Source organism: Sorex fumeus, unplaced genomic scaffold (assembly GCF_029834395.1).
Source record: "Sorex fumeus unplaced genomic scaffold, SorFum_2.1 ptg000043l, whole genome shotgun sequence".
NCBI lineage: Eukaryota > Metazoa > Chordata > Mammalia > Eulipotyphla > Soricidae > Sorex > Sorex fumeus.
This window is the reverse complement of record NW_026606100.1, coordinates 46,005,214-46,029,661: the sequence shown is the minus strand read 5'-3', so window position 1 is coordinate 46,029,661 and position 24,448 is coordinate 46,005,214. Positions and strand designations below refer to the sequence as shown.

Sequence of the window (24,448 nt, the reverse complement as noted above, 5' to 3'; positions counted from 1 at the left end):
ACATAACAAGTCTAACTTGTACTACAATCATGCATGTGTGCATGTGTGTTTCTACAATCCTACTTTTCACATAAGGAAACTGAGGCTCAGAGAGGTCAGAATTCCAGTCAAGTAGAGAGGTTCCAGAGCATACAGATGTTCTATCCAAGATGATAGCTGTGGGCCTGGGGTGAGGTCTGGGGAGGCGCCGAAGCTGTAGGAGTCACACCCTAATTCCAGGGCACCCCCAGGGAAGGACAGGGTAGTGGTCCGGTTGATGTATGCTGAGTGGAGAGTGGGGATGGGTGGGGCTGTTAGGGGAACCCCGGGTCATATCCCTGACTGTGCTGGCTTTAACTGGGCCGCACAGGACATTGGAAGTGGCAGATGGGATAGACATCCGGCCTAGGGAAGGTTTCCCTGATTTGTTAACAACTGTTTGGCTAAAAGTTTTCCTGAAAATCTTTCTGTAAATAATGATTTTAAAAGCAATGAGAATGCTCCAGCCAGACTTTCCCTTGATTTCTAAGCTTTGTTCGGGCAGGGTTTTGTTGGAGTTATGAGTGCACATTCAAGGAAGAAACGCGGGCTTCTTTTTTGGAGACTTGCTCACATGTGGCAGAGACTTGGAGAACATACAAGTGGCCTGGGATTAGGGCTCATGTCCGCTCCTCCCTGCCAGCGAGTGACCTTCCCAGGGGTACTGTGAGTGGACATTCAGACAATGCCTGCAAGCTCGGGGAGCTCCCGGCCTCCTCAGGGCCAGACCACAACACTACTTCTGGCTTGCTTTGAGGTGGGTGAATAAATATTTGACTAAAACTCACTTTGCAGCCTTGAGGCAATCCACCATGTTTCCGGAAATGTCACAGAGCATGCTATCCCCCACCAGAAGCAGCTGTGAAGTCTTAAGATGTATAATCTGTCCTCCCCACCACCCCATTTCTCTTCACTGGCTTGAAGAGCTCAGATTCCTTCAACCATTTATACTTCGACACTTTCCATTCAATCTCATCCAAATTCTCTATACTCTTGGAGTTTAGGCCTGAATTTTTAAAGTTTGAAAAAAAATCACAAGAAATATTTGTAAGGATTTTGTTAAAGCTTAAGACTATGAAGAATGTCATTCCTAATGACGAAATGAAACAGCTCTGGCACTAAGTAATGATAACGATCAGTCTTGTGGACTTCCCTTTTTGCCAGTGACTTACTAGGAAACTCACAACCAAATTTAGGCTCCATTTTACTCCCCTTTTCTAGGTTTATTTCCCTGCCTCATTTTGCCCCCATAACTATTGCTTTTCATTTTGTGGTATCTGCTGCTTATTATAAACTACCCCATCCATCCATTTCTTTATATATATATGTATATATAAAGTAAAGTAAAGGCCCTCCCATTGATCATCGATTTGCTCGAGCGGGCCCAGCAACGTCTCCATTGGAGACTTTGTTGTTACTGTGTCTGACATATGGAATAAGTCACGGGGAGCTTGCCAGGCTCTGCCGTGCAGGCGAGATACTCTCGGCAGCTTGCCGGGCTCTCTGAGAGGGGCGGAGGAATCGAACTCCGGTCGGCCATGTTGGCTGCGTGCAAGGCAAACGCCCTACCGCTGTGCTATTGCTCCAGCACATATACTAAGATTGGAACGATACAGAGAAGATTAGGATGGCCCCTGCGCAAGGATGACACGCAAATGTATATATATATGTATATATGTATATAATTTTTTTTCTTCTTGGGTCACACCCAGCGATGCTCAGGGGTAACTCCTGGCTTTGCATTCAGGAATTACTCCTGGCTGTGCTCTGGGGACCGTTTGGGATGCTGGAGACTGAACCTGAGTTGGCTGCGTGCAAGGCAAACACCCTCCCTGCTGTACTGTTGCTCCGGCCCCCATCCATCATTCAATCATCTCAGTCATTCAATCATTCTCACCCCCTCTAGCTCAACAAAAAGAGAGGAAGATCACATGCACTTGACGTGTGAGAGTCTGAGGGGCACAGCTGTTGCCACACCCCTGCTGGTTCTCCCCTTCCCACAATGCTGCTGCTAAGGGTAAAGATGCCAGTAACACCAACAGGAGACAACATTTATTCACTGCTTATGGTGTTTTTCTGTATATCTGATAGATGTGATTTCACTGAAACCTTTCAGTTCAATTTAAGGAAGCATTTCAGATGAGGAAGTTGAGGCAAAGAGAAGTTATGTGATTTCCCCAACCTCACCAATTCAGAAAAACTGGCATGCAGACTCAAGTGTCTGTCTTTCAGGGCATGCTCTTGCCCATGACACAGTACAGTGGACATCACCAGGCCATTTCACGCTGCTCCTCTAGTAACTGAAGGGGCCTGACATTTCAGATGAGACATTACTCACAGAAGCTGTGGACACTACTCTGGGTCTCATCGTGGGGAGACGGGATGGGGGCTTTAGGGAGGTGCTCACTGCTATACCCCACCCCTACCCTGGGCAGCCGTGGCTCCCGCAACCCACAACTCAGACAAACACAGAATTGGGGATCAGAGAGGCTGCCCCATCATTTTATGAGCAGAGACCTGGAGGAGGACCAGGGTCTGACTTGAGAATTTGTGATCAAAATAAAGGGTCCTGTACAGGCAAGGCAAGGCCAGGGGCTGGGGGCGGGTGGGGGGGGCAGTTAGCGACAATGTTGAGGCTGGAAACTAGGAAAGGAGGAGAGAAGGAAGCCCAAAGACCTGCTGGCTGACCCTCACTTTACCGACTGAGCGCCAGGGACTTCATTATGCAAGCCAAATGCTCTTGTCATTCTTGGAATGAGGAAACGAAATGCACAGAGATAGGGAAACAAACCCCAGGGCAGTGACAGGTGCAGTCTGTCCAGATGGGGTCATCGGGAGCATTCCACTCTGGGGCAGGAGCAGAGTCCCCGCTGCTGGAGGCTGGGGTTCGACTTGAAGATCTGAAGAAGGGACTGAGGAATATGTGAGGCACAGAGGGAGCTCGGGAGTGTGGACAGGAGAAGTTAATAGAAGTCCAACTCCTGTACTCCAGTCTGGGGGCAGCTAGGAGGGAGGACCCCTGCACCCCCAGAAAAGGGTCCACACACCTCGCCTATCCCAGAGCATGAGAAAGAGGTTGGGCTGCTGCCAGCGGGCAGGTGCCGGCTGTCTCTCCCACAACCCGTCCCTTCTGAGAAACCAAGGGAAGGCGGGAGAAGGGACAAAGGCAAAAAGGGGTTAAGGAAGAGAAAGGGTGAGTTTGCATGCTCGCCTGGCCTCACCACCCTCTGTGTGCCCCGGCCATCCCTGGTCATTAGTGAAGCATTGTGAGCCATCATGTTCGAGTCCTCAGGGGCTGTGGTTTGCACCAAGGGCAGCGGGGGCTTCTCAGACCCCTCCAAGCAGCCTCTGCAGGGAGCATGCAGGAAGGCCTGGAGGGTGCAGTGAGGTCAGCGATAGTCTGACAGTTCCCCACCTCACTGATGGGAAAGAGGAGAGGGGAAATGCATCATGCGATGCCATAGAGAAATTCCTGATGTCCTGGGGGAAGCAGATGTGGGGACAACAAACAAACCAGAGATGCAGGGCAGCACTTTTTCTCCTGACGCTCCTTTCTTACTACTTCTGCCCTAAATGTTACTTGAGGTTGCCACAGTCCCTAGCAGCTTGCTTGCTCTTTCTTTCTTTCTTTCTTTCTTTCTTTCTTTCTTTCTTTCTTTCTTTCTTTCTTTCTTTCTGTTTTATTGAATCATCGTGAGATATAGTTACAAGCGTTCATATTTGAGTTACAATCACACAATGATCAAACACCCATCCCTCCACCAGTGCACATTCCCCACCACCTAGCAGGCTTCCAAGATCAAGATTTAACCTATCTTTGGGCCCACAGTGACAAGACACAAGGGGCCTCACGGGGTGGGGATGGAGCCGGCCCTTTCTTCCCCGTCCCAATGAGACAATGAGACCCCGAGTTGCCGCCCACAAAAGGCCTCTCTCTGGCTCCTGATCAAGCTGCTTTACGGCCATGATCCCAGAGACTCAGAAAAAAATCTCGAAACCCAACAGCTCTTGGCAGAAATGCATCTGGACCGTGCAATATGTTACTATCGCCGGGCCACCCCAGGGGGGAAAGGGTGCTATCCCTCCGCCTGCTCCCCCTTGGCAGCTTGGTGGCCGCCATCCTCCAGAGGCCATTGAACAGTCAGGTTTGGGCCCGCAGTGACGAGACATGCGGGGCCTCATGGGATGGGGGTGGAGCCGGCCCTTTCCTCCCCTTTCCAACAAGACTCCAGTCGCTACCCTTGAACGGCCTCCCTGGCTCCTGATCAAGCTGCTTAATGGCCGTGATCCCAAAGACTCAGGAACAAATCTCGGAACCCAGCAGGTTTGGGCAGAAATACCTCCAGATTCAATTGTTAAAATTTCGGAATTTCAGTGTCGTGTGGCCACTACTGCAGCCATGCAACAGCATATATTATTCATAAGAGCAATAGAAAACAAATTGTCTACAGTTGCCTTTTCAGCCAATCTGAGTGTTGGGGTAAAATCCCAAATAATAATGGTGGGTCTGGTGTCAAAATATTGAATGTAATCAAAGTAGAGAGAGAGTAATGTGGAAATCATCTGCCCCACAGGTAGGGGGAGGGTGTGGGATGGGATTTTTTGGTGGTGGAAAATGGGCACTGATGAAGTTATGGGTTTTTCATTGTATGACTGAGACTTAAACCCGAAAGCTTTGTAACTGCTCTCATGGTGATTAAATAAATAAAATTATAAAAAATGAAAAAAAGTAAGGTGGAGTTTATGCCCAATTCAATCAGCCTAATCAGTGGCTGAATAAATAGCAGTATTCCTACATAAAAAAAACACACAAAGATTTAACTTATCACTGTTAGTTGGACCTCAGTTTCAATGGAAATTATGGTAAAAATCAGAAGAGTCACAAATTATTGAACACCTACTACATGCCACCCATGAGGCTAGCTGGGTGGGATGGACTGTCTGCCTATCTGCAAAAACAAGAGTGGGTTCTTTAAATGTACCCAGGTCCTGCGCTTCAGCAAACTAAGTTTGGCTGCCATTAAGTTGGCTGCCACTAAGTTTCAGTGCATCTGTGTTTCTTCATCCCATTTGCTTTCCAGTTCTTTTTTTTTTCTTTTTGGGTCACAAAAGATAAGAGTAAGCCGTGAGTATCACCAGGTGTGACCCAAAAACAAACAAAATTTTAACAAATACAGAAATATCTCTCTCATACATGGGTTATAAAGAAACACAGTAATGAAATACTAAAAGCTCACAAAGACATCAGAACCTGAAAAGTGGTTTATAAAACTAAATTCAACAAAATCAGGAGTAGGGTGGGAAAGGGAGGTGTGGGCCCCCGAAGCAATGGTGGAGGGGAGCTGACAATCTAGTGGAGAATGTGGTGCTGGAAAGTTGTGTGCAGGAAATCCTATCATTGCAGTATTGTAACTCATAGTGCTCCAAATTAAAAAATATTGGGGGGGGGGGAGGGTCACACCCGGCGATACACAGGGGTTACCCCTGGCTCTGCACTCAGGAATTATCCCTGGCTGTGCTCAGGGGACCATATGGGATGCTGGGAATGGAACCCAGGTCGGCCGCGTGCAAGGCAAACACCCTACCCACCGTGCTATTGCTCCAGCCCCTGCCTTCCAGTTCTTCTGAATCCATTGATTCTTCTATTGTTCCTCTAGAATGCATCCCATCGTTCTCTGGTATGCCGTTCATTTCTTTTCAGACTATTTCCCACCTTCTGCTATTTCTTAGTGGTTTTCTCCTTCTCATCTTTAAGCGCCTGGATATTTTATTCAACTTCTGCTATTTTGCTTTTTAGTTTCTGATGACTTTTTAAAATATCACCTCCAGTGTTCTTCATTTCTGTCATTTCTGGCTGTGGAGGTTTTTTTCCTGTTGACTCTGATACTTTTTGTCTTGATTTGTTTTGGGTCCCCACCAGAAGATATTCAGGGGTCACTCCTTACTCTGTACTCAAGAATTACTCATTGTGGTGCTGGGGGTACCATATGGGATGCCAGGCATTGAAGCTGGGTTGGCCGTGTGCAAAACAAACACCCTACCTGCTGTTCAGTCACTCCGGCTCTTCTCATACTTTCTTGTGCATTGCTGATTACCTGTGCTATCGTTTCTTTGAACCCATTGAACATCCTCATCAAAGTGAAGACACTGTGTTAGGATAAACTAGTGTTGTTTATGTCGTCAGTGATACTGTTTTCACTCACTGAGATTGGTGGGCTTCTATGTGTTTACCCTGTTGGTTCTCTAGTGTTCTTGCTTTGCTGGGGTGAGTCTTTGTAGTGAACCCCACTGGACTAACTACATGCCGAAGGGTTAAGCGGGAGATTGCTCCCTGTCTTCTCTTCCCATCCACACAGTATTACAGGAGGAATAACTGTGAGCAGCATGTAATTTGTTGGGTGGATCTGCTGCATGGTTGTGTTCTGGAATGGGTCTAGTGATATCAGCCAGAGGCAGCCTCACCCAGGGCAGTGGAACAGCAAGCTGAAGGTCAATATTTTCATTTATTAGTTGAAAAGGAAATATTTTCACTTATTCCCATGTTTTTTTGTTTGTTTTTTTTTTCTTTGCTTTTTGGGTCACACCTGGCGACGCACAGGGGTTACTCCTGGCTCTGCACTCAAGAATCAGCCCTGGCAGTGCTCAGGGGACCATATGGGATGCTGGGAATCGAACCTGGGTTGGCCACGTGCAAGGCAAATGCCCTACCCGCTGTGCTATTGCTCCAGCCCTCCCATGTTTTTTTAATTCAATAATTTATTTCAGCATGAATTTGGAGTTCCGGATTTAATCTCTGAGTTTCTAATGTTTGTTGCTCAGATTACTCCATCTTTAGCCATGGAGGACTCTCAGGTCATTTTTATTTATTTATTTATTTATTTGCTTTATGGGTCATACCTGGAGACGCATAGAGGTTACTCCTGGCTCATGCACTCAGGAATTACTCCTGGCGGTGCTCAGGGGACCATATGGGATGCTGGGAATCTAACCCGGGTCAGCTGTGTTCAAGGCAAACGCCCTACCCGCTGTGCTATCACTCCAGCCCTAGTTCATTTTTTTTTAAAAGAACTATTTTACTTAGAGAACTATTAGAAGAGAGTTAGGGTGAGTAGAAGTATCCATTTATAAATGGTATTAAACTTTGCTTTTGGACTTCTGCTGACTTTTCTGTTGGATTTCTGTTACTTCACAGTGACTGACAAGTTTCAGCTCCTATGACACTACTGTTTTTATGAGGCTTCTATCTTTTTTAGTTATGTCACCGATAAAGTTATCAACTGGTGAGCCCAACCTTATTTTTTCCATAAGATTTATGTCTCTTATTGTTCAATTTGCATTACAGAATAATTTTTAAGAACTCGTATCATGCTGTGGTAGAACTGACTACAACTTGTTTTCTTGACAATGAGAAGCATACCTTCCATTATCTACAATTTATGTATTCATTCATTGAGCCAATCAATTTTAGTATACACATTGAGTAATTTCAGAATTGCTAAACCATACCCCAGCAAGAAGCAAATTTATCAAGTGGTGTTATTTATGTTTAGTTCATTTTATCTTTAGCCTCACTGTATGAACTCACAATGTTATTATCCAAAGTTACTTTCTTCTTCCTTTCCATCTCCTTTATTGAGAGTAATGTTATGCACTAGTAATAGGTCATATTTTTAAATCTTTTATACTTTGGCATTTGATTAATTTTAAACTTTATTAATTTTTTAACTTAGGGGTCCTTTGTAGTGTCAGTAGGGCTACTCCTAGCAATGCTTGGGAAGTCATATGTTACCAACTTCTTCATTGTTACAAAACAAAAAAAGTCCTAGAAATTCTTACAGAAATTTCATTAAATAAAATTTTTATAGGAATTTCATTGAATGCAAAGATTTATTATTTAAAGCAATTAAACCAGATCTTTAGATTTGAGAATCAATGAACCCTAACAATGTTAAGTCTTCCTACCTTTCCATTTTTTGTTTTAATAAGTGACAAGATGGCACCTCACATGTTATATACCAATGTGAAATTTTAATTTCTAAATAGATATCCCTATAAATGCTTTTCTTGAAATCCTGTAACTCAAAAAGCACAATCAGACTTTAAGACAGTGAAAGGGAACCGAGAGGTATTACAGTGGGTAAGGCATTTGCCTTGGACTTTTCTGCCACAAAAACCAGAAACAGTCAATGCTGGCAGGGATATGGTGAAAAAGGACCGCTCAACCCCAATTTACTATTGATGGGACTGTCATCTGGTTTAGCCTCTATGGAAAACAATGCTGATAGGTCTCAAAAAAATTAAGAATAAAGTTTTGATATGATCCAGAGATTTACTTTCTTGGCATCTACACCAAGTGCACAAAAACATTAACCCAAAAGGGTATTTGTAGTCATGTTCAACATTATTTTGATAACCAAGGTCTGGTAAAAACCCAGGTGCCAAAAAACAGATGAATGTGTAATTGTGGAAGATATATACAACAGAATATTATTCAACTATGAGAAAAGATGAAATCTTGAAATTTGCTGCAACTTGAATTGAACTATTTTTTTCTATATCTACCCCTCTGCTAAATTTGGTTTTGTTTTGCTTTGATTTTCCTGAAGTTAACAGTAGTCATTTATAGCTATATATATATATAGCTATATTTCCTGCTGTATCCCATAAGTTTTGGAACACTGTTTTTTTGTACAGCGGTAGGGCGTTTGCCTTGCACGCAGTCAACACGGCCGACCCGAGTTCGATTCCTCCGCCCCTCTCGGAGAGCCCAGCAAGCTACCGAGAGTATCTCGCTCACATGGCAGAGGCTGGCAAGCCACCCGTGATGTATTTGATATGCCAAACACAGTAACAACAAAATCTCCAATGGAGACGTTACTGGGCCCGCTCGAGCAAATCGATGAACAACGGGAGGGCCTTTACCTTTACCTTTTCTGTTTTCTGATTTTCCTTGTGATTTCCCTCCCCCCCCCCCCCCCCCCGCCAACTTTTGGTTGTTGAAGGTGTTTGTTGCATATGCTTACATTTGTCATAGATTCTTGATGAATTCACTTTTGTGAATATATTATTCCGCTTTTGTCTTGGATGTGTGCGTGTGTGTGTGTCTGTGTGTCTGTGTGTCTGTGTGTCTGTGTGTTTGTGTCTGTGTCTGAAATCAGTATAACCACCCCAGTTCTCTTTTGGTTATAATTTGCACATTTTTGCATATTTTTCATAATTTTACCTTCAAGCTATTTGGCTCTCTGGATCTAAAGTAAGTCTCTTTTAGGCAATATGTGGTTGGAACTTAAACTTTTATTTAATTAAAAATTTTAATTTGGGGGGCTGGAGTGATAGCACAGCAGGTAGGGAGTTTGCCTTGCATGCGGCCAACCTGGGTTCGATTCCCAGCATCCCATTTGATCCCCCAAGCACTGCCAGGAGTAATTGCTGAGTGCATGAGTCAGGAGTAACTCCTGTGCATCGCCGGGTATGACCCCCCCCCAAAATTTTTTTAATTTGGAGCACTATGAGTTACAATACTGCAATGATAGGATTTCCTGCACACAACTTTCCAGCACCACATTCTCCACTAGATTGTCAGCTCCCCTCCACCATTGCTTCGGGGGCCCACACCTCCCTTTCCCACCCTACTCCTGATTTTGTTGAATTTAGTTTTATAAGCCACTTTTCAGGTTCTGATGTCTTTGTGAGCATTTAGTATTTCATTGCTGTGTTTCTTTATAACCCATATATGAGAGAGATATTTCTGTATTTGTTAAAATTTTGTTTGTTTTTGGGTCACACCTGGTGATACTCACGGTTTACTCCTATCTCTGTGCTCAGGGATCACTCTTGGGTTGCTCAGGGGACCATTTGTGGTGCTGGGCATTGAAGCAGGATTGACTGCATGCAAAGCAAGTGACTTAACCTTTGTAATTAACTCTGCCAATATTTATTTGGTCTGGGGGCCACACCCTGTGATATTCAGGCTCTAGCCCAGGCTTGGTGGAATTAAAGCACTTGGGCGGTGCTTTGCATGGTACTTGTGGGACTCTGCTCCTAGGGGCTCAACCCTGAGCTTCTGGCATGCAAAGCATGCACTTCAGACTCTTGAGCTATCTCTCTGCCTCCCTTAAAGTAATTATAGATAAAAGCAACTTTTGCTATTTGGTTTTTTAATACTTTTAATTTTTATTCCCCCTCATTCATGCAGTACTCTCTTAGTGTTTTATATTTTGTGGTTTTGATTATCTCTGCATTAATACTTTTTGGTTTCTATGAGGATTTTTTTTGCACATCTTAAATTTATAATAGTCTTATTTGGATTAATGGCATTTTGACTTCAATAGTTTTCAAAAACTCTGCTCCTATATAATTCTGTCCGTTTATTATGTTATCAGAAGTGACAGCTTTATGCAATGTGCCCAATAATACACATTTATAATTATTTCTAATGCATTTGTCTCTTAAAGTAGTTATCAGTAAGAATACTTTAATCCTGGCTTTTATATTTGTGCATATTTTTACCTTTACCAGAGGTTTATTTATATTTATGTGTGTGGGGTGGGGTTGTGAAGGCTGAGACCACACCCAGAGGACCTCAGGACTTACTCCTGATTTTGTGCTCAGGGATCACTTCTGGGGGTGCTCTGGGGACCATATATGGTTCCACGGATCAAACCCAGGTCAGTTGCTTGCAAGGCAACCACCTAACCCGCTCTACTATCTCTCTTCCCCCAAGTTTATTTCTTTTTTCTTTCTTTCTTTCTTTTTGGCTGGAGCAATAGCACAGCGGTAGGGCATTTGCCTTGTGCGTAGCCAGCCCAGCCGAGCCGGGTTCGATTCCTCCACCCCTCTTGGAGAGTCCAGCAAGCTACCAAGAGTATCATGCCCCCATGAGAAAGCCTGGCAAGCTACTGGGATGTATTCAATATGCCAAACACAGTAACAACAAGTCTCAAAAATAGAGACGTTACTGGGCCTGCTCGAGCAAATCGTTGAACAATGGGAGGACAATGTTTGTTTGCTTTTTGGGTCATACCCAGCAATGCACAGGAGTTACTCCTGGCTCTTCACTCAGGAATTACTCCTGGCGGTGTTCGGGGGACCATATGGGATGCTGGGAATCGAACCCTGGTCGGCCACGTGCAAGGCAAATGCCCTAGCCGCTGTGCTATCGCTCTAGCCTCCCAACTTTATTTCTTAATAAAATTTTTGGTTATTGCCTAGTGCCTTTCCATGGCTCCTTAACATTTTTTTCCTCTTAACCTTTCTTATAGGGAAGGTCTGGTGGTAATGATCTCCTCTGTTAGTCCTCTTGAGAAAATTATTTAAAAATATAGCACCTTTATTATCTTTCTCCTCCTCCTCCTCCTCCTCCTCCTCCTCCTCCTCCTCCTCCTCCTCCTCCTTCTTCTTCTTCTTCTTCTCCTCCTCCTCCTCCTCCTCCTCCTCCTCCTCCTCCTCCTCCTTCTCCTTCTCCTTCTCCTCCTTCTCCTTCTCCTTCTCCTCCTTCTCCTTCCTCTTCCTCTTCCTTCTCCTTCTCCTCCTCCTCCTCCTCCTCTTCCTCCTCCTCCTCCTCCTCCTACTACTACTACTCCTTCTTCTTCTCTTCTTCTTCTTCTTCTTCTTCTTCTTCTTCTTCTTCTTCTTCTTCTTCTTCTTCTTCTTCTTCTTTTATTTATTGAATCACTGTGGGGAAAGTTACAAAGCTTTCAGGTTTAAGTCTCGATCATACAATGATCAAACACATTTTCCTTCACCTGTACTTATTTTTCACCACCAAGAACCCCAATATACCCCCCTCCCACCCCTCCCAATGCCTGTGAGGCAGATGAATTCTACTTAACACTCTATCTACTTTGATTACATTCATTATTTTGACAAAAGATGCACTATTATTGTTTAGAGTTTACACCCAACAAACAGAACTGCTGAAAAGGCATTGTGAATAATTTGATTTCTACAGTTAGTTATGAGAACCATATGATGTCGCGTGGCCGCGATAACGGGAAGGGAAGAGCGTGATTTTGGATTTTTGATATTTTACTTATTAAGCCTGGAGGTATTTCTGCCAAGAGCCAGATAATTACGAGATTGGTTTCTGTGGCTCTGGAGCCATGGCCGTGCTGGAGAGCCGCTCGTGGGGTGCAACTCGTGACCTCGGAAGGGGGTGAAGGACAAGCCTGGAATGCCCCCACTTCCCATGATGCTTCAGTTGCCCCTCATATGCCAGCTCATACCTGGCTTTCCAAAGAGTTCCAAGGCAGCCAACCATCTTGCTGTCCAGGGGGAAAAAGGTGGAAGGGAGAGACACCCCTTTCCTCCCGGGCAGGCATGGTACCATGGATTAACGCATAGTCCATTCACTTTTCTGCTGCAAGCTGCTGGGCTCTGCATTAAGTCCTTGTGCTTCTAGAGCCACGGCTGTGCTGGAGAGCCGCTTGTGGGGGGCCGCACCTTTATTTTCTTGAGAAAAATCTTTCTTTATGTCCTCTCCTTCTTCCCTTGGTTGTTGTCATAATTGTCGCCATGTCTGGGACTGTGTATCCGGTTGTACTTGGTTGTGGTGCTCACTGGGTCCACACACTTAGTTTGTGTGCACGAGATTGCACAGGTTGACACAAGAGGTGCTGGTGTTATAAGCAGTGCCTTGGGAGTGGGGGTGGGGGTCACACTTGCACAGCCACTGAGCCACATGCCTGAGCCCCTCACTCAGCCTTAAAGAACAGTTAAGCTGAATTGGAATTCTTGGTTAAGAGGTTTTTGTTCGTTTGTTTTAAATACAGTCAGGTATTGTTGAATGGTATTTCAGCCAGCGATAGACTGTGTATACAATAAAGAGGATGAAGATAATAATCCAATAATCCATCACATAACTTGCATATATACTAGGCTATACTACACAGGTTTCTGCAATTACACTCATTTTCACAACACTCTGACATCTACAGAACAACATCACCTAAGGACACATTTCTCAGAATGTAGCCCTGTCATTCCGAGTGATGAATGAGTTATTTCAGAAGTTTAGAAATGTTATCCTTTGTGGAATTTAGATAAAACAAGGAAATATACAGTATTCGTGTTGACCAGTGACAAATCCTTGATCTTGGATTACAAAGTTGATTTAACAAAAGGGGAACTGCTGGGGGAGAGGGGTGGAATCAAAATGGGACTAGAGGTGATGTAGGGACAGTGGAGGAGAGCCATGGACACTGTATGGTGGTAGGGTACAATAACTGCACATAATAATATCATAATTTTTCACACTATTGTACCCATGTTGCTTAAACTATAATAGTATATCTATATCTATATTTTGAATCAGGGGACTTAGATGTAGTTCACTGGTAGAGCACTTGCCTTGTGTGTGTGCGGCCCTGAATTCCATCCCTGGCATTACAAAAAATGTTTTCCTACTGCCTTCTGATTTCTTTTGTTAATCCTTAGGATCTTGATAGGGAACAAACCATTTAACTTAAATCTGAAAATTTATCTTTCAGCAACTCTTAAGCTATGTCTTTGTTTCTTAAATTTAAAATAATGAAGGGATGGAGCGATAGCACAGCGGTAGGGCATTTGCCTTGCACGCAGCCAACATGGCCAAGCCGGGTTCGATTCCTCTACCCCTCTCAGAGATCCCGGCAAGCTACTGAGAGGATTTCGCCCGCATGACAGAGCCTGGCAAGCTACCCGTGATGTATTCGATATGCCAGACACAGTAACAACAAAGTCTCCAATGGAGACGTTACTGGGCCCGCTCGAGCAAATCGATGAACAACGGGAGGACAGGACAGGACAGTGTTAATAATGTGTCTTCATCTGAGGCATCAATTTCATGTTTGTGATACTGGATATGTTTTAGCTCTGTCGCGTTTAAGTTTTTTAAATATTATTCTTTCTGCATGCGTTATTTGGGATTGCTTCTTTTGCTGTGTTTCATGGATCTTCTGGTTGTCTTAATTTGCTATACATCTTATTTGGTCTGAGTGGGTTTTTATTTTAATTTCTGTTATCAAATTATCTTTATAGTTCATAATATTTCTCATTTCTTCATATTGTATGTTTCCATTTATATAACTGATATATTTTATTATATTTTAAGGTTATTACTTACAAATAAATATTTTATTATATTTAAGGTTATAAGCTTATAACTCCTTTTCTGGTCATTATCTCTTTAATTTTTGGGTCTATTTCTACTGAGTGATCTTTCTCCTTAGGAATCTTATTTTTCTGCTTCTTTGTTTACTATAATCTTTGGAAGCTGGATAGCGTGAATTTTATTATGTTCAGTGTTGAATTTAATTCAATTATTTAGTGATTATAAAATTAATAGAAGTCTATTGTCATTTTAATTGTTGTTCTTCTTAATGAAATGTTTATTTAATTTTCTTTGACTGCTATATTTAGTCTTTAACAGTTTCACTATGATTTTCTTAGATGGAGTTCTTGTTTTTTTATTGCACTATTTATTATTTAAAAATACTAATAAAATTTATATATTTAAGAATTTGAGATTGCTTAAATATCCACGGCTCTAATGGGTTGACATGAACTGCTATATAAATTATGTTGGTACAAAATAAAAAATGAATAAAATATTTAGTAAAAAGTAGCATGACTATATCTACAAACATTTGAAATATATTTTTATAAAACCCTACAAATGCAATAGAGTTTTGTAAGTAGTGTGCTTGAGTAATGTTTTCTGGAAATGATTTTTGTCATGTGGAAGGCCTTTTTAAGCATAGAAGGGGTGTGGGGATATGGGGCACTGCCAGTGACACACAGACAACCAGCCCCAGATACACAAACAACTTTCCCAGATGGTTCAATGCTGGGGCCTGAGAATGAGGAGCTGCTTCAGCACCATGATGCTGGGCTGCCTGGGGCAGAAAATATTTTTAATGCCAATTGTATTGAGACGTAGCTCACGTTTTATAAAATTCTCCCATGAACAGTAAAGGTAAAGGTAAAGGCCCTTCCATTGTTCATCGATTTGCTCGAGCGGGCCCAGTAACGTCTCCATTGGAGATTTTGTTGTTACTGTGTTTGGCATATCGAATACATCACGGGTGGCTTGCCAGACTCTGCTGTGCAGGCAAGATAATCTTGGCAACTTGCCGGGCTCTCCGAGAGGGGCAGAGGAATCGAACTCGGGTCGGCCATGTTGGCTGTGTGCAAGGCAAACGCCCTACCGCTGTGCTATGGCTTCGTTATTGTTTCTTTTGTTTTTTGGTCCACACCCAGTGGTATTTGGGAGTGACTCCTGACTTGGTGATTAGAAGTCACCTCTTGAAGTACTTTGGGACCGTACAGCGCTGGGGATTGAATTAAGGTTCCTGCTGGCAAAGCAGGTGCTTCGTTTTTTGAACTATTGCCTGGTCTACAATTATATAGTTTTATGTGTATTTAGGGGCTGGAGCGATAGCACAGCGGGTAGGGCATTTGCCTTGCATGCAGCAGATATGGCCGACCCGAGTTCGATTCCTTCGCCCCTCTCAGAGAGCCCGGCAAGCTAACGAGAGTACCTCGCCCCCATGGCAAAACCTGGCAAGCTACCTGTAATGTATTTAATATGCCAAACACAGTAGCAAGTCTCACAATGTTACTGGGCCCGTTCGAGCAAATCGATGAACAATGGGAGGACAGTGACAGTGATGTGTATTCAGAATTATGTAACAAGCAGCCTGAAAAGAAATCCCATACTTATTAGCATTCCTTTCCCATTTTATCCAATACACCCAGTTCTAGACAAGCACCAATTAACTTCTTCTTCTATGAATTTGTCCATCCTGCTCATTTTGTGTAAATGGAATCATGCCTGGTGTTTTTGACTATTTTTCACTTTGAATATCATTTTCCAAAGTTCATCCATGTTGTAACATGTATCAATACTTTCACTGTATCACTGTCACAATCATCATCGTCATCCCATTGTTCATCAATTTGCTTAAGTGGGCACCAGTAATCTCTCCATTTGTCCCAACCCTGAGATTTTAGCAACCTCTCCTTACTCGTCTTTCCCAATGCTGCCATATTGGAGGCTCTTTCAGGGTCAGGGGAATGAGACCCGTTATTGTTACTGTTTTTGGCATATTGAATACACCAGGGGTAGCTTGCCAGGCTCTGCCAATACTTTATTTTGCCAAACAAACAAATAAACTGCCCTCCCGTTGTTCATCGATTTGCTCGAGCGGGCCCAGTAACGTCTCCATTGTGAGACTTCTTGTTACTGTGTTTGGCATATTGAATACTCTTGGTAGCTTGTCAGGCTCTCCAAGAGGGGTCAAGGAATCGAACCCAGCTCGGCCGGGCTGGCTGCGTGCAAGGCAAATGCCCTACCGCTGTGCTATCACTCTGTTCCACTTTATTTTAATTAAATATATAACAAACTTATGTAATAAATAATATATTTCAATAACAAAATATAGAATAATATTAATAAAACAAAACACATAATTTTAACATAATAAAAATAATAACATAATAAATAGATCCACACATTAAGTTTTTCAGAATAGATTCCCTAATAAGCAATTAGTGGAGGGATAATTTGCCCATTGTAATTTTATCTTTTGATTTGCCTTTAATGTTTCTTTCACTCTCTCAGGCTCTGATCTACTTGTATATGAATATATAGACATTTTTAAACATTTTTCATTTATAGCTTATTAGGAGTTTAATAAATCCAATGTGATACCTGCAATAAAATTCCCTGAGTACATTATTAAATAGAACAAAACTAATTATATCACTTCTATCCTTTCCATCAATATTTATATAATATAAATAAACCATAGTGTAACTGGAGATCTGAATCCCAATAATTGACTCTAATAGCCATCCTAATAATTCATTCTATGCCCTCAAGATAATACCATATTGTATTTCAGAAGGTGGATCTTAATTTCAAGAAAGATAAACAGGATTAATTTCAAGGGCCTGCAAGATTCAGTGTAGAACCAAAGCACTCAGTTTGATTATAGATTTGATAATTAATTAACATCTTAAGCCCCCAAAGTATTACCAAATTACTGTATAATTGGAGTAGACAATGAAATTGGCCATTAAAAAAATGGAACTTTGTGAACTAATCTAAGTATTTAACAGGGATGATTCCAAGTATTTAACAGGGATGTTGCCATGTTTGGTTGAGTTTGAGAGAATGTTTCTGATCATTTTGGTTTGAGGGATGCCCCTCGGTCTGGTAGTCAGGGTGATTGAACAGGTTTAATATGTTTTTTGGCAACCAGACAAAAGCTAGCTAGCTATGATTTGTTCCATAAATACCTTGGCCTTTTATTTTTCCTGGAAAGAAATGATTTCTCTTTCTATCAAATACCTGGTGGCAACACATATCATATTTTTCATATAGTTGAGTCTGAATTGTGTCATTTTTTTTCTCGGGCTCAAAGGATTAAGATGTAATATCAGGGCAAAAACCATTTGTGTATCTCCAGGGATCCTTATTTCAGTTGATTAGGAACAGTTTTAAAAACCAGGGAAAAACTAGGCTTTCAATTATGAGTCCATACCAAAATTATATTTTAAGGATCAACATTTTAACTTACTCTACTTAACAGTGTTGTTCTGGAAGAACAGATCCACTCAATTGAATTGGGGGGAATTTAAGAAGGAAGGGCTTTGGGGTCCTTCGGGGGAATAGAAGAAGGAAGGGCTTTGGGGGTCCAGGTGGTACACTGGTGGTAGGTGTGGTGGTATGGTGTTGAAATTATGTATTTGAGAAATCATTATTACTAGCATTGTAAAACAAGAAATCTCAATAAAACTTATTTTTTTTTAAAAGTCCTCATAGTAATTACTCCTACAGCATAAACCTTTCATAGAGGACTGGTGAGCAATTGTTATTCATTCTTCATTTTGAGCTAGAATTTAGTAAGGAATACCAAAGATACTAATGACAGTGTTTACTAGAGAAGCATGCAGCAAATAAAATTGGGCATTTGCATTAAAAATTGAGGAATGAGCAAAATACTCTCCTGCTTGTATAGTACTAAGAGCCTTGATGTGAGAAAGTAAGAAAAAAAGATGTAAGTAATTCAATTCGGACTATTTTGGGTGCCGAACCAGTAGTGTAAATGAATGGTGTCTGTTTTAGCCTATAATTAGCATCCACGACCCCCTGTTTTTATTACTTATTTATTTTGGACCACACCTTGCAAGTGCTTAGGGCTTACTCCTTGGCACCGTGCTCATGGGTTTGTACTCAATGCCAGAGATGGAGGTGGAGTCTAAGATGAACAAGGCAAGAATCTACCCACCTGTACTATCTCTCTGACCCACAACCATCCTTTTTAAACCAGAAACGATTTTGTTTATTTATTTATTTTGTGATTCTGGCGAGGCACACCCAGCGGTGCTCAGGACTTACTCCTGTGTGCTCAGAGATCACTTCTGGCGGTACTCGGGTGACCATATGGGGTGCTGGTGACAGAAATGACACCACCTAACAGACCTGGTAGTGAATTTCTGGATTTGGTGTTCCTTTCCCTATGCAATCCTCACAACTCTTACTGCGGAGCAGAGATTATTAGTATTATTACCATTCTTCAGGGGAAAGTTGAAAAGGCTAAGGCCTGACCAAGACTAACTAGCTGCTGGGGCCCAAGCGGCACATTTTGACACCTGGCAGGTCATCTGTTTGCCCTCAGCTGAGTTTAAACAGAGCAGTGAGGTGGGGAAAATGCCAGGCTCACCCTGCCAGGCCTTGCTTGGGCTTCGGACGGCAGCAGTGGCACCCGTAAAAGAAGGCCTTTTTAAACATTCATTCATTCATTTTTTTTTTTTTTTTACCACCGGATGATCTGCTGGGGTCGAGCGAGCCCCACGCTGCGGGCCAGGAGTCCAGAGTCCTTCTCAGACCCAGTGCGGCGGGAGGAAGCCTGGGCCACGCCCGCCTTCGCTCTCTAGGACCTCAACTCCCCCAGCAGCCGTCGGGATCTGCTTTCCAAGGTGCAAAAAACCCTAAGCCACCTGCGGGTCCATAGATTTCCCACCCCGCCCGCAGCGCCCACCGTGGGAGAACCGGGGAAGAAGCTGGATGCTATCGATTGCCCATCAGGTCCGGCGGTGCGTCGGCAGCTGGTGGGGGGACGTAGCGTGCACAGTGAGGTTCCCACAGACGCCCCCGACTCCCCCCACCCAAGCCCATTTGCTACCGTCGGGGCGGTTGTCTGTGTGCCCCGGGGTGCGGGGAGAGCAGGGGTGGAAGCGGAGAAAGGGGTGCGCTGGAGCGCTCGCACCCGGGCGCCTCCCGCGCGTGGTCTCTGCGGAGGACCCCGAGGGGCAGGGGTGCCCGCAGACCCACCCAGCCCCCCCCAGCACCCCGGGCACCGCCCCCGCTGGCCGTTCGGTCCCCGCCCCACCCGACGGCCCGCCCCGCAGGTGAAGCAGCCGCCGAGGAGGTGCGTGAAGATGATCTCATTCGCGCGCTCCGCGCCGGGAGGTGCAGCAGCAGCAGCAGCAGCAGGAGGAGGAGGAGGAGGAGGAGGAGGAAGAGGTGGAGGAGGAGGAGCGGGAGCAGATCCCACTTCCGGGTAGTGCAGCCACACGCCACCGGCGTCTTGCTTCTTCTTCTCCCCCCTCCCCCCCGGTGCACCCCGCGTCTCTCCCTCCTTCCCTTTTCTTCCCGGCCCCACCTGCCAAGATGAACAGCTCGGACGAGGAGAAGCAGCTGCAGCTCATCACCAGCCTGAAGGAGCAAGGTGGGCGCGCGCGGGCGGCAGGTGCGGGCAGCGGGGGGCGGGGACGGCTCCCGGGTGCGGGGCCTGCGGCTGGGCGGGAGGTGCCCCGACCGACCCGGGGACCCCTGTGAGCACCGTCCCCCACCCCCCGCAGAGAAGCGCCCTCTCCACCCCGCGGGTCGTGGGCGATCCCGGGAATCGGACCCAGCGTTGCGGGCGGCGCTGCCCACCGGGCGATCGGAGGCGGGGAGTGGACAGTCGGGGTGGGCGAGGCCCCGCGGCTCGGGAGAGGCGGGTGGGCAGCGGGCCGCGAGCGGGCGTGGGGGCTGCCCGGGGGCCGGCCTGGCCCGCCAACCTCCTCGGCCCCACCCTTGCGTGCACGTTGGCACTCACGGGCCTGCCTGCGGCGCTGCCTGGGCGCCTTTCCCAGCTTTTCATTCCGGTTTGGTCTAGTTTTCTTTCCTTACCCAGCTAGGATTTTTTTTTTTTTTTTTGCCAGGCCACGGAGGTATGGTTGGTGTTCTCACTTCCCATTTTTTAAAGCCATTTATTAGTCAGTGTGTCAACACCCCTGCCAGCCTGCGGGCTTGCCGAATTAAGACTTGGCTTGGGTCCCCGGGAAAAACCAGGCCACGCACACGCCCTTCTGCACTGCCTGGTAACTGGAGCTCACTGCTGCAATCCTCCTCACGCTCCACACTCAAGGACAAAGCCAAAATGATGCTCAGACGTGGGCCTGCCCGTTGTCAAATCTTAAGTGGTGATTATTACCTTGACCCAGGGCGGTTTGGGAAGATGCACCCAGGCAGAGAGGAACCGTTCGGATTTAGGAAGTCAAAAAAAAAAAAATGAGCATGTGCTTTTTCGGTCTAACTTGCTGACCTGGCCACGCAGAGGAAGGGGCCCGGCGCTGGGTCTCATCTTGGTGTTCAGTTTCTGCGCTTTCACTTCTCTTGGCCCAACTCACCAACTCTGTGAACTTGGAGGAACCTTTCCCTTAGGTCTTGTGAAAAACGAAGTCTTCTTTTCCCTGCCCCTCGGCGGGAGTGAAACATGCTGATTTCCTCAGGTGTTGACCAGTCCTCTGACCTGTTGGCCCTTGAAACTTCATCCATACCATTGGTTAGGGTGTGGGCATGCCTCTGGACAAACTCTGGGAGCACGTTTCAGGACTGTTGACTCCCTGTGCCCATGGGGAAATTGAGGAAGACCCAGTGCATTCCTCTTCGGTATCTAGTATCTAGGAATTGTTGGATAAATATACTAGTGACTTTTGCCTTCCAGTAGTTTAAAATCCTATTCTAGATTAGTCTAGAGTCACAAACTTTGAATATAGGACAAGGGTAAAATGCCTGCATGTGGATGGAGTTTCTCAACTATTTTATTGAGGGACTAGATCCTATTGGCGCTGTAGTTTTAATAAGAATGTGAGAACTCAATTTATATTCTAGAGTGTTGGGGATTTTATTATTAGTAATATCTGTCATGGACAACAGATTTTTGGGTGGATGGTCAGTTTTCAAGTAATGGTAAGATTTGAAAATGACTTTATTCTATATAATTTCAAGAGTAGGTTAAGAATGTGGAAAGACCATACATTATTTGTTTAATTTTGGAACTCAGTTTTTGTTTGTTTTGGATTTGAGAGTTGAGGAAAGAAGGATTTTTTGTTTGTTTGGGGGCCACAACTGGTGGTGCTCAGGGGCTACTTTGTGTCCAGGGGGTAATTCTTAGAGGTGCTCTGGGGCCATATATGCTGCTAGGAGTGAACCACAGTCGATTATATGCAAGGCAAGTGTCTTAACCCCAATATTTTTGCCAACTCCCTAAGGGAGGATTCTTAAAGAAACTTTCCCGTATTGCAAAACAAGTCCATGGATGATATATTTCCTTGATTGTATCTTAAAGTTCATAAAACATACTGTCAAATTTGGGTTTTTGAAAAGGTATATTTCTAATTTTAAAGGATATTTAGTTCGGCTCAATAGGTGTTGGGGTTTAATTTTTTTTTTTTTAACTCACAGTAGTATAGTTTTTATGTATCTCAAATCCAGGGTGTATATTTGTCATTGGATCATAGACTGATCACATATGACTTATTTCAAGAATATTGTATTTTGGCACTAACTGGGAGGCTTGGGATTTGAGCATGGTATAATGGGTCTTTACTGACATCGGAGTCAATTTTGTAAGCTGACAGTATCTATGATTCATTTTTGAAAATAAACAGTTTTTTTTACTGCCTATTAACACTTAAATGGTTTCATTATTTAATGAAATTTAATGTGAATCAGAATTTGACTTAAATACTCTTTACCTTTTTCAATTTAAATTTTTTAAATTAAATTAAATTTTTATTATTATTCCATGATTAAAAAAGTTATAGTTGAGTTTTAGGCTTACAATGTTCAAGCATCAGTCCCACCATCAATGTCAACTTCTTTCCTCTATGCCCCCAGATATGCCCTTCCATTCTATCCTCATCCCTACCCCACCAGCGTGCGTGGCCTCCCCCCTCCCCGCACCACCCCCCCACGCGCACGCACAACCTGTCTTCTTAACCAGCACATTTTTGACTTTGGTTATTCTAGTTAACTTTTTTTTTAAATAAATGATGAGTAAATGTTCATCCATTCTTTAACAAATTCTTAGAGTATCTACTGTGTATAAAACCCATATGCTGGGATATAAATGGATATAAATAGTGAACCTAGATAGACAGTTCTTGTTCTTATTAGTTTATAGTCTTGAAGAACAGATGCCATTATTAAAATAATTACATACAGAACTTTGTACAATTTCAGGTCTTAGAAATGCAATCGTTGAGAGGCATATCCCAGTAACTTTTCCAGTTCACATTCCTTCATGCAGTACCTCACTTCCCTGTATATTAGCCAATAGTAGTCTTCACAAATTTTGACAGCCTAATAAGTTTCTTTTTTCTTTTTTTTTGCTTTTTGGGTCACATCCAGAAATACACAGGGGTTACTCCTGGCTCTGCACTCAGGAATTACTCCTGGTGATGCTCAGGGGACCATATAGGATGCTGGGAATCAAACCCGGGTCAGCCGCGTGCAAGGCAAATGCCCTACCCGCTGTGCTATCGCTCTGGCCCCTAATAAGTTTCTTAATTTTTATCAATCCAATGAACAAAATGGCACGTGATTTTTTTAAATTATTGGTTATTTAGAAGATCATTTATGCTTTTACGCAGCTACTGATCGTTTAGGCTTTATGGTTCTTACCTTAGGGAGTTTCCAGTCTAATATCTGACCCCAGTCCCTAGGAGGGTGCTCTGAAAGAAGCTTTCTTATCCACTCAGTGGAAAACTGACGACAGCCTCCCTTAATGTGAAGCCATCAGTGGTGTGGTGAATAAGGTTGCTTTTGACAAAAGTTGTGAAATGTAATGACGGAGTCTGTCATAATATGAACAATCTCTAATTTATACTTACCATTCCCTAAGCTCTATGTCTTATAAATCCCACCCACTTCTGAATTACTTCAAAACATTGTATGTTCCCTTCTAGTGAATGGTATAATTAGCTATATTATGTCTTTCTAGAAAGTTATATTATTGTCCCTTTAAAAAAAATTAGCCAGTGTGTGATTGCTTATGTTCAAGCAGATGTTGAGGTAATGAGGTAATTCTCCTTTTGTCTTTTTGGGGCCTTTATTTTATTGGACTGATTGACATCTTTAATGCTTAGAGAAATGGCAACTTGGGATACTATTTCCGATGCATATTTCTAGCTACTAAAGTGGACATTTCCCTTACAAAACATCATACAATTTGCTCTTGCTCCAGAATTCTACTAGAAAATGATAGACTTAGTTCAGCATTTGTTTAAGGTACATGATTTTCTTTGTAATTCTTTCGACCCACAAGTGTTGAATATTCATAGCCAGGCACTGTGCTAGGCATTGGAGATAAAGAGATAAATAAAATCTTGTTCCTGCTGGCTAGGAGTTCCTAGTCTAAAGATAGCATGGGCACATGAATTCCAGGAAGACTGTCTGATTTGGTTAAATTTGGATCTTATGCTAAACCCTTTGACCAGGGCTTAAGGCCAGGGAAGGGCAGGGAAAACTTTGACTAGTGGCCCTCACTGTCCAATAGATTAGAGCAGTCATCTGAAAATTCATGGTAGTGTGAAGGAAATCAGGCTGGGTAGAGAGAAACAACAGGTTCCCATTAACCTACTCTGCACCTGTCCTTTGAAGTTTGCTGCGGAACTTTCAGAGAGAGTGATTGATTGCCACTGCCACCTTATGATAAGGATGTTATCATCAGATAAGATCCTTAGGATAAGGATATTCTAATATCAGATCAAGACAACAAATAAATAAGCAGACTCAAAGTTGTGACTTCTTTCTGGGCTTAATGCCATTTAATATTGATATCCTGGGGTGTGGTAATAGGATTTAGAACCAGATGCCTTTCTTTGGTCTTTAGAGCTAGTTTTGCTGACATTGTGCTGAAGGTTCCTTTCACCTGGAGAGATGGCTGCACTTCTTAGCACTGAGTCAGCCCTTTATAAAGGGTTTTGGTGTTCCTTGCTTTCAAGACTAGAAAATCACTAGAGCAGTATTTTGGCAAAGGGGACCCCAAAAGAACCCCAATAACCTTGCCTATCACAATTGATTATTAGTCAAGAACAGCTGAGGCATTGTTCATTTTATATCCATGTGAAGTCTGTCTGAAGTAAGTGGTTGCCTTGGTGTCAATTGCAACCT

The 24,448-nt window shown here is 43.6% G+C and overlaps 1 protein-coding gene and 1 non-coding gene across 6 annotated transcripts in view; both read left to right on the top strand.

The window, feature by feature from the left end:
* The first annotated feature begins 1,591 nt into the window (after positions 1–1,591).
* Positions 1,592–1,697, top strand: LOC130030013 (U6 spliceosomal RNA). Its single transcript, XR_008793444.1, has one exon. It is a non-coding gene; the product is annotated as a U6 spliceosomal RNA (small nuclear RNA).
* A 17,676-nt stretch (positions 1,698–19,373) lies between these two features.
* Positions 19,374–24,448, top strand: part of SHTN1 (shootin 1) — a 118,049-nt gene continuing 112,974 nt past the window's right edge. For 2 of the 5 annotated variants that reach the window (XM_056120682.1, XM_056120685.1), the window contains exons 1-2: positions 19,374–19,474; positions 19,514–19,733. In XM_056120682.1, the coding sequence (XP_055976657.1) occupies positions 19,676–19,733 (58 nt within the window). In that variant the 5' untranslated portion in view covers positions 19,374–19,474; positions 19,514–19,675. Of the gene's footprint in view, positions 19,475–19,502; positions 19,734–24,448 lie in introns of those variants that run through there. The other 3 variants (XM_056120686.1, XM_056120683.1, XM_056120684.1) reach the window with 3 other exon arrangements.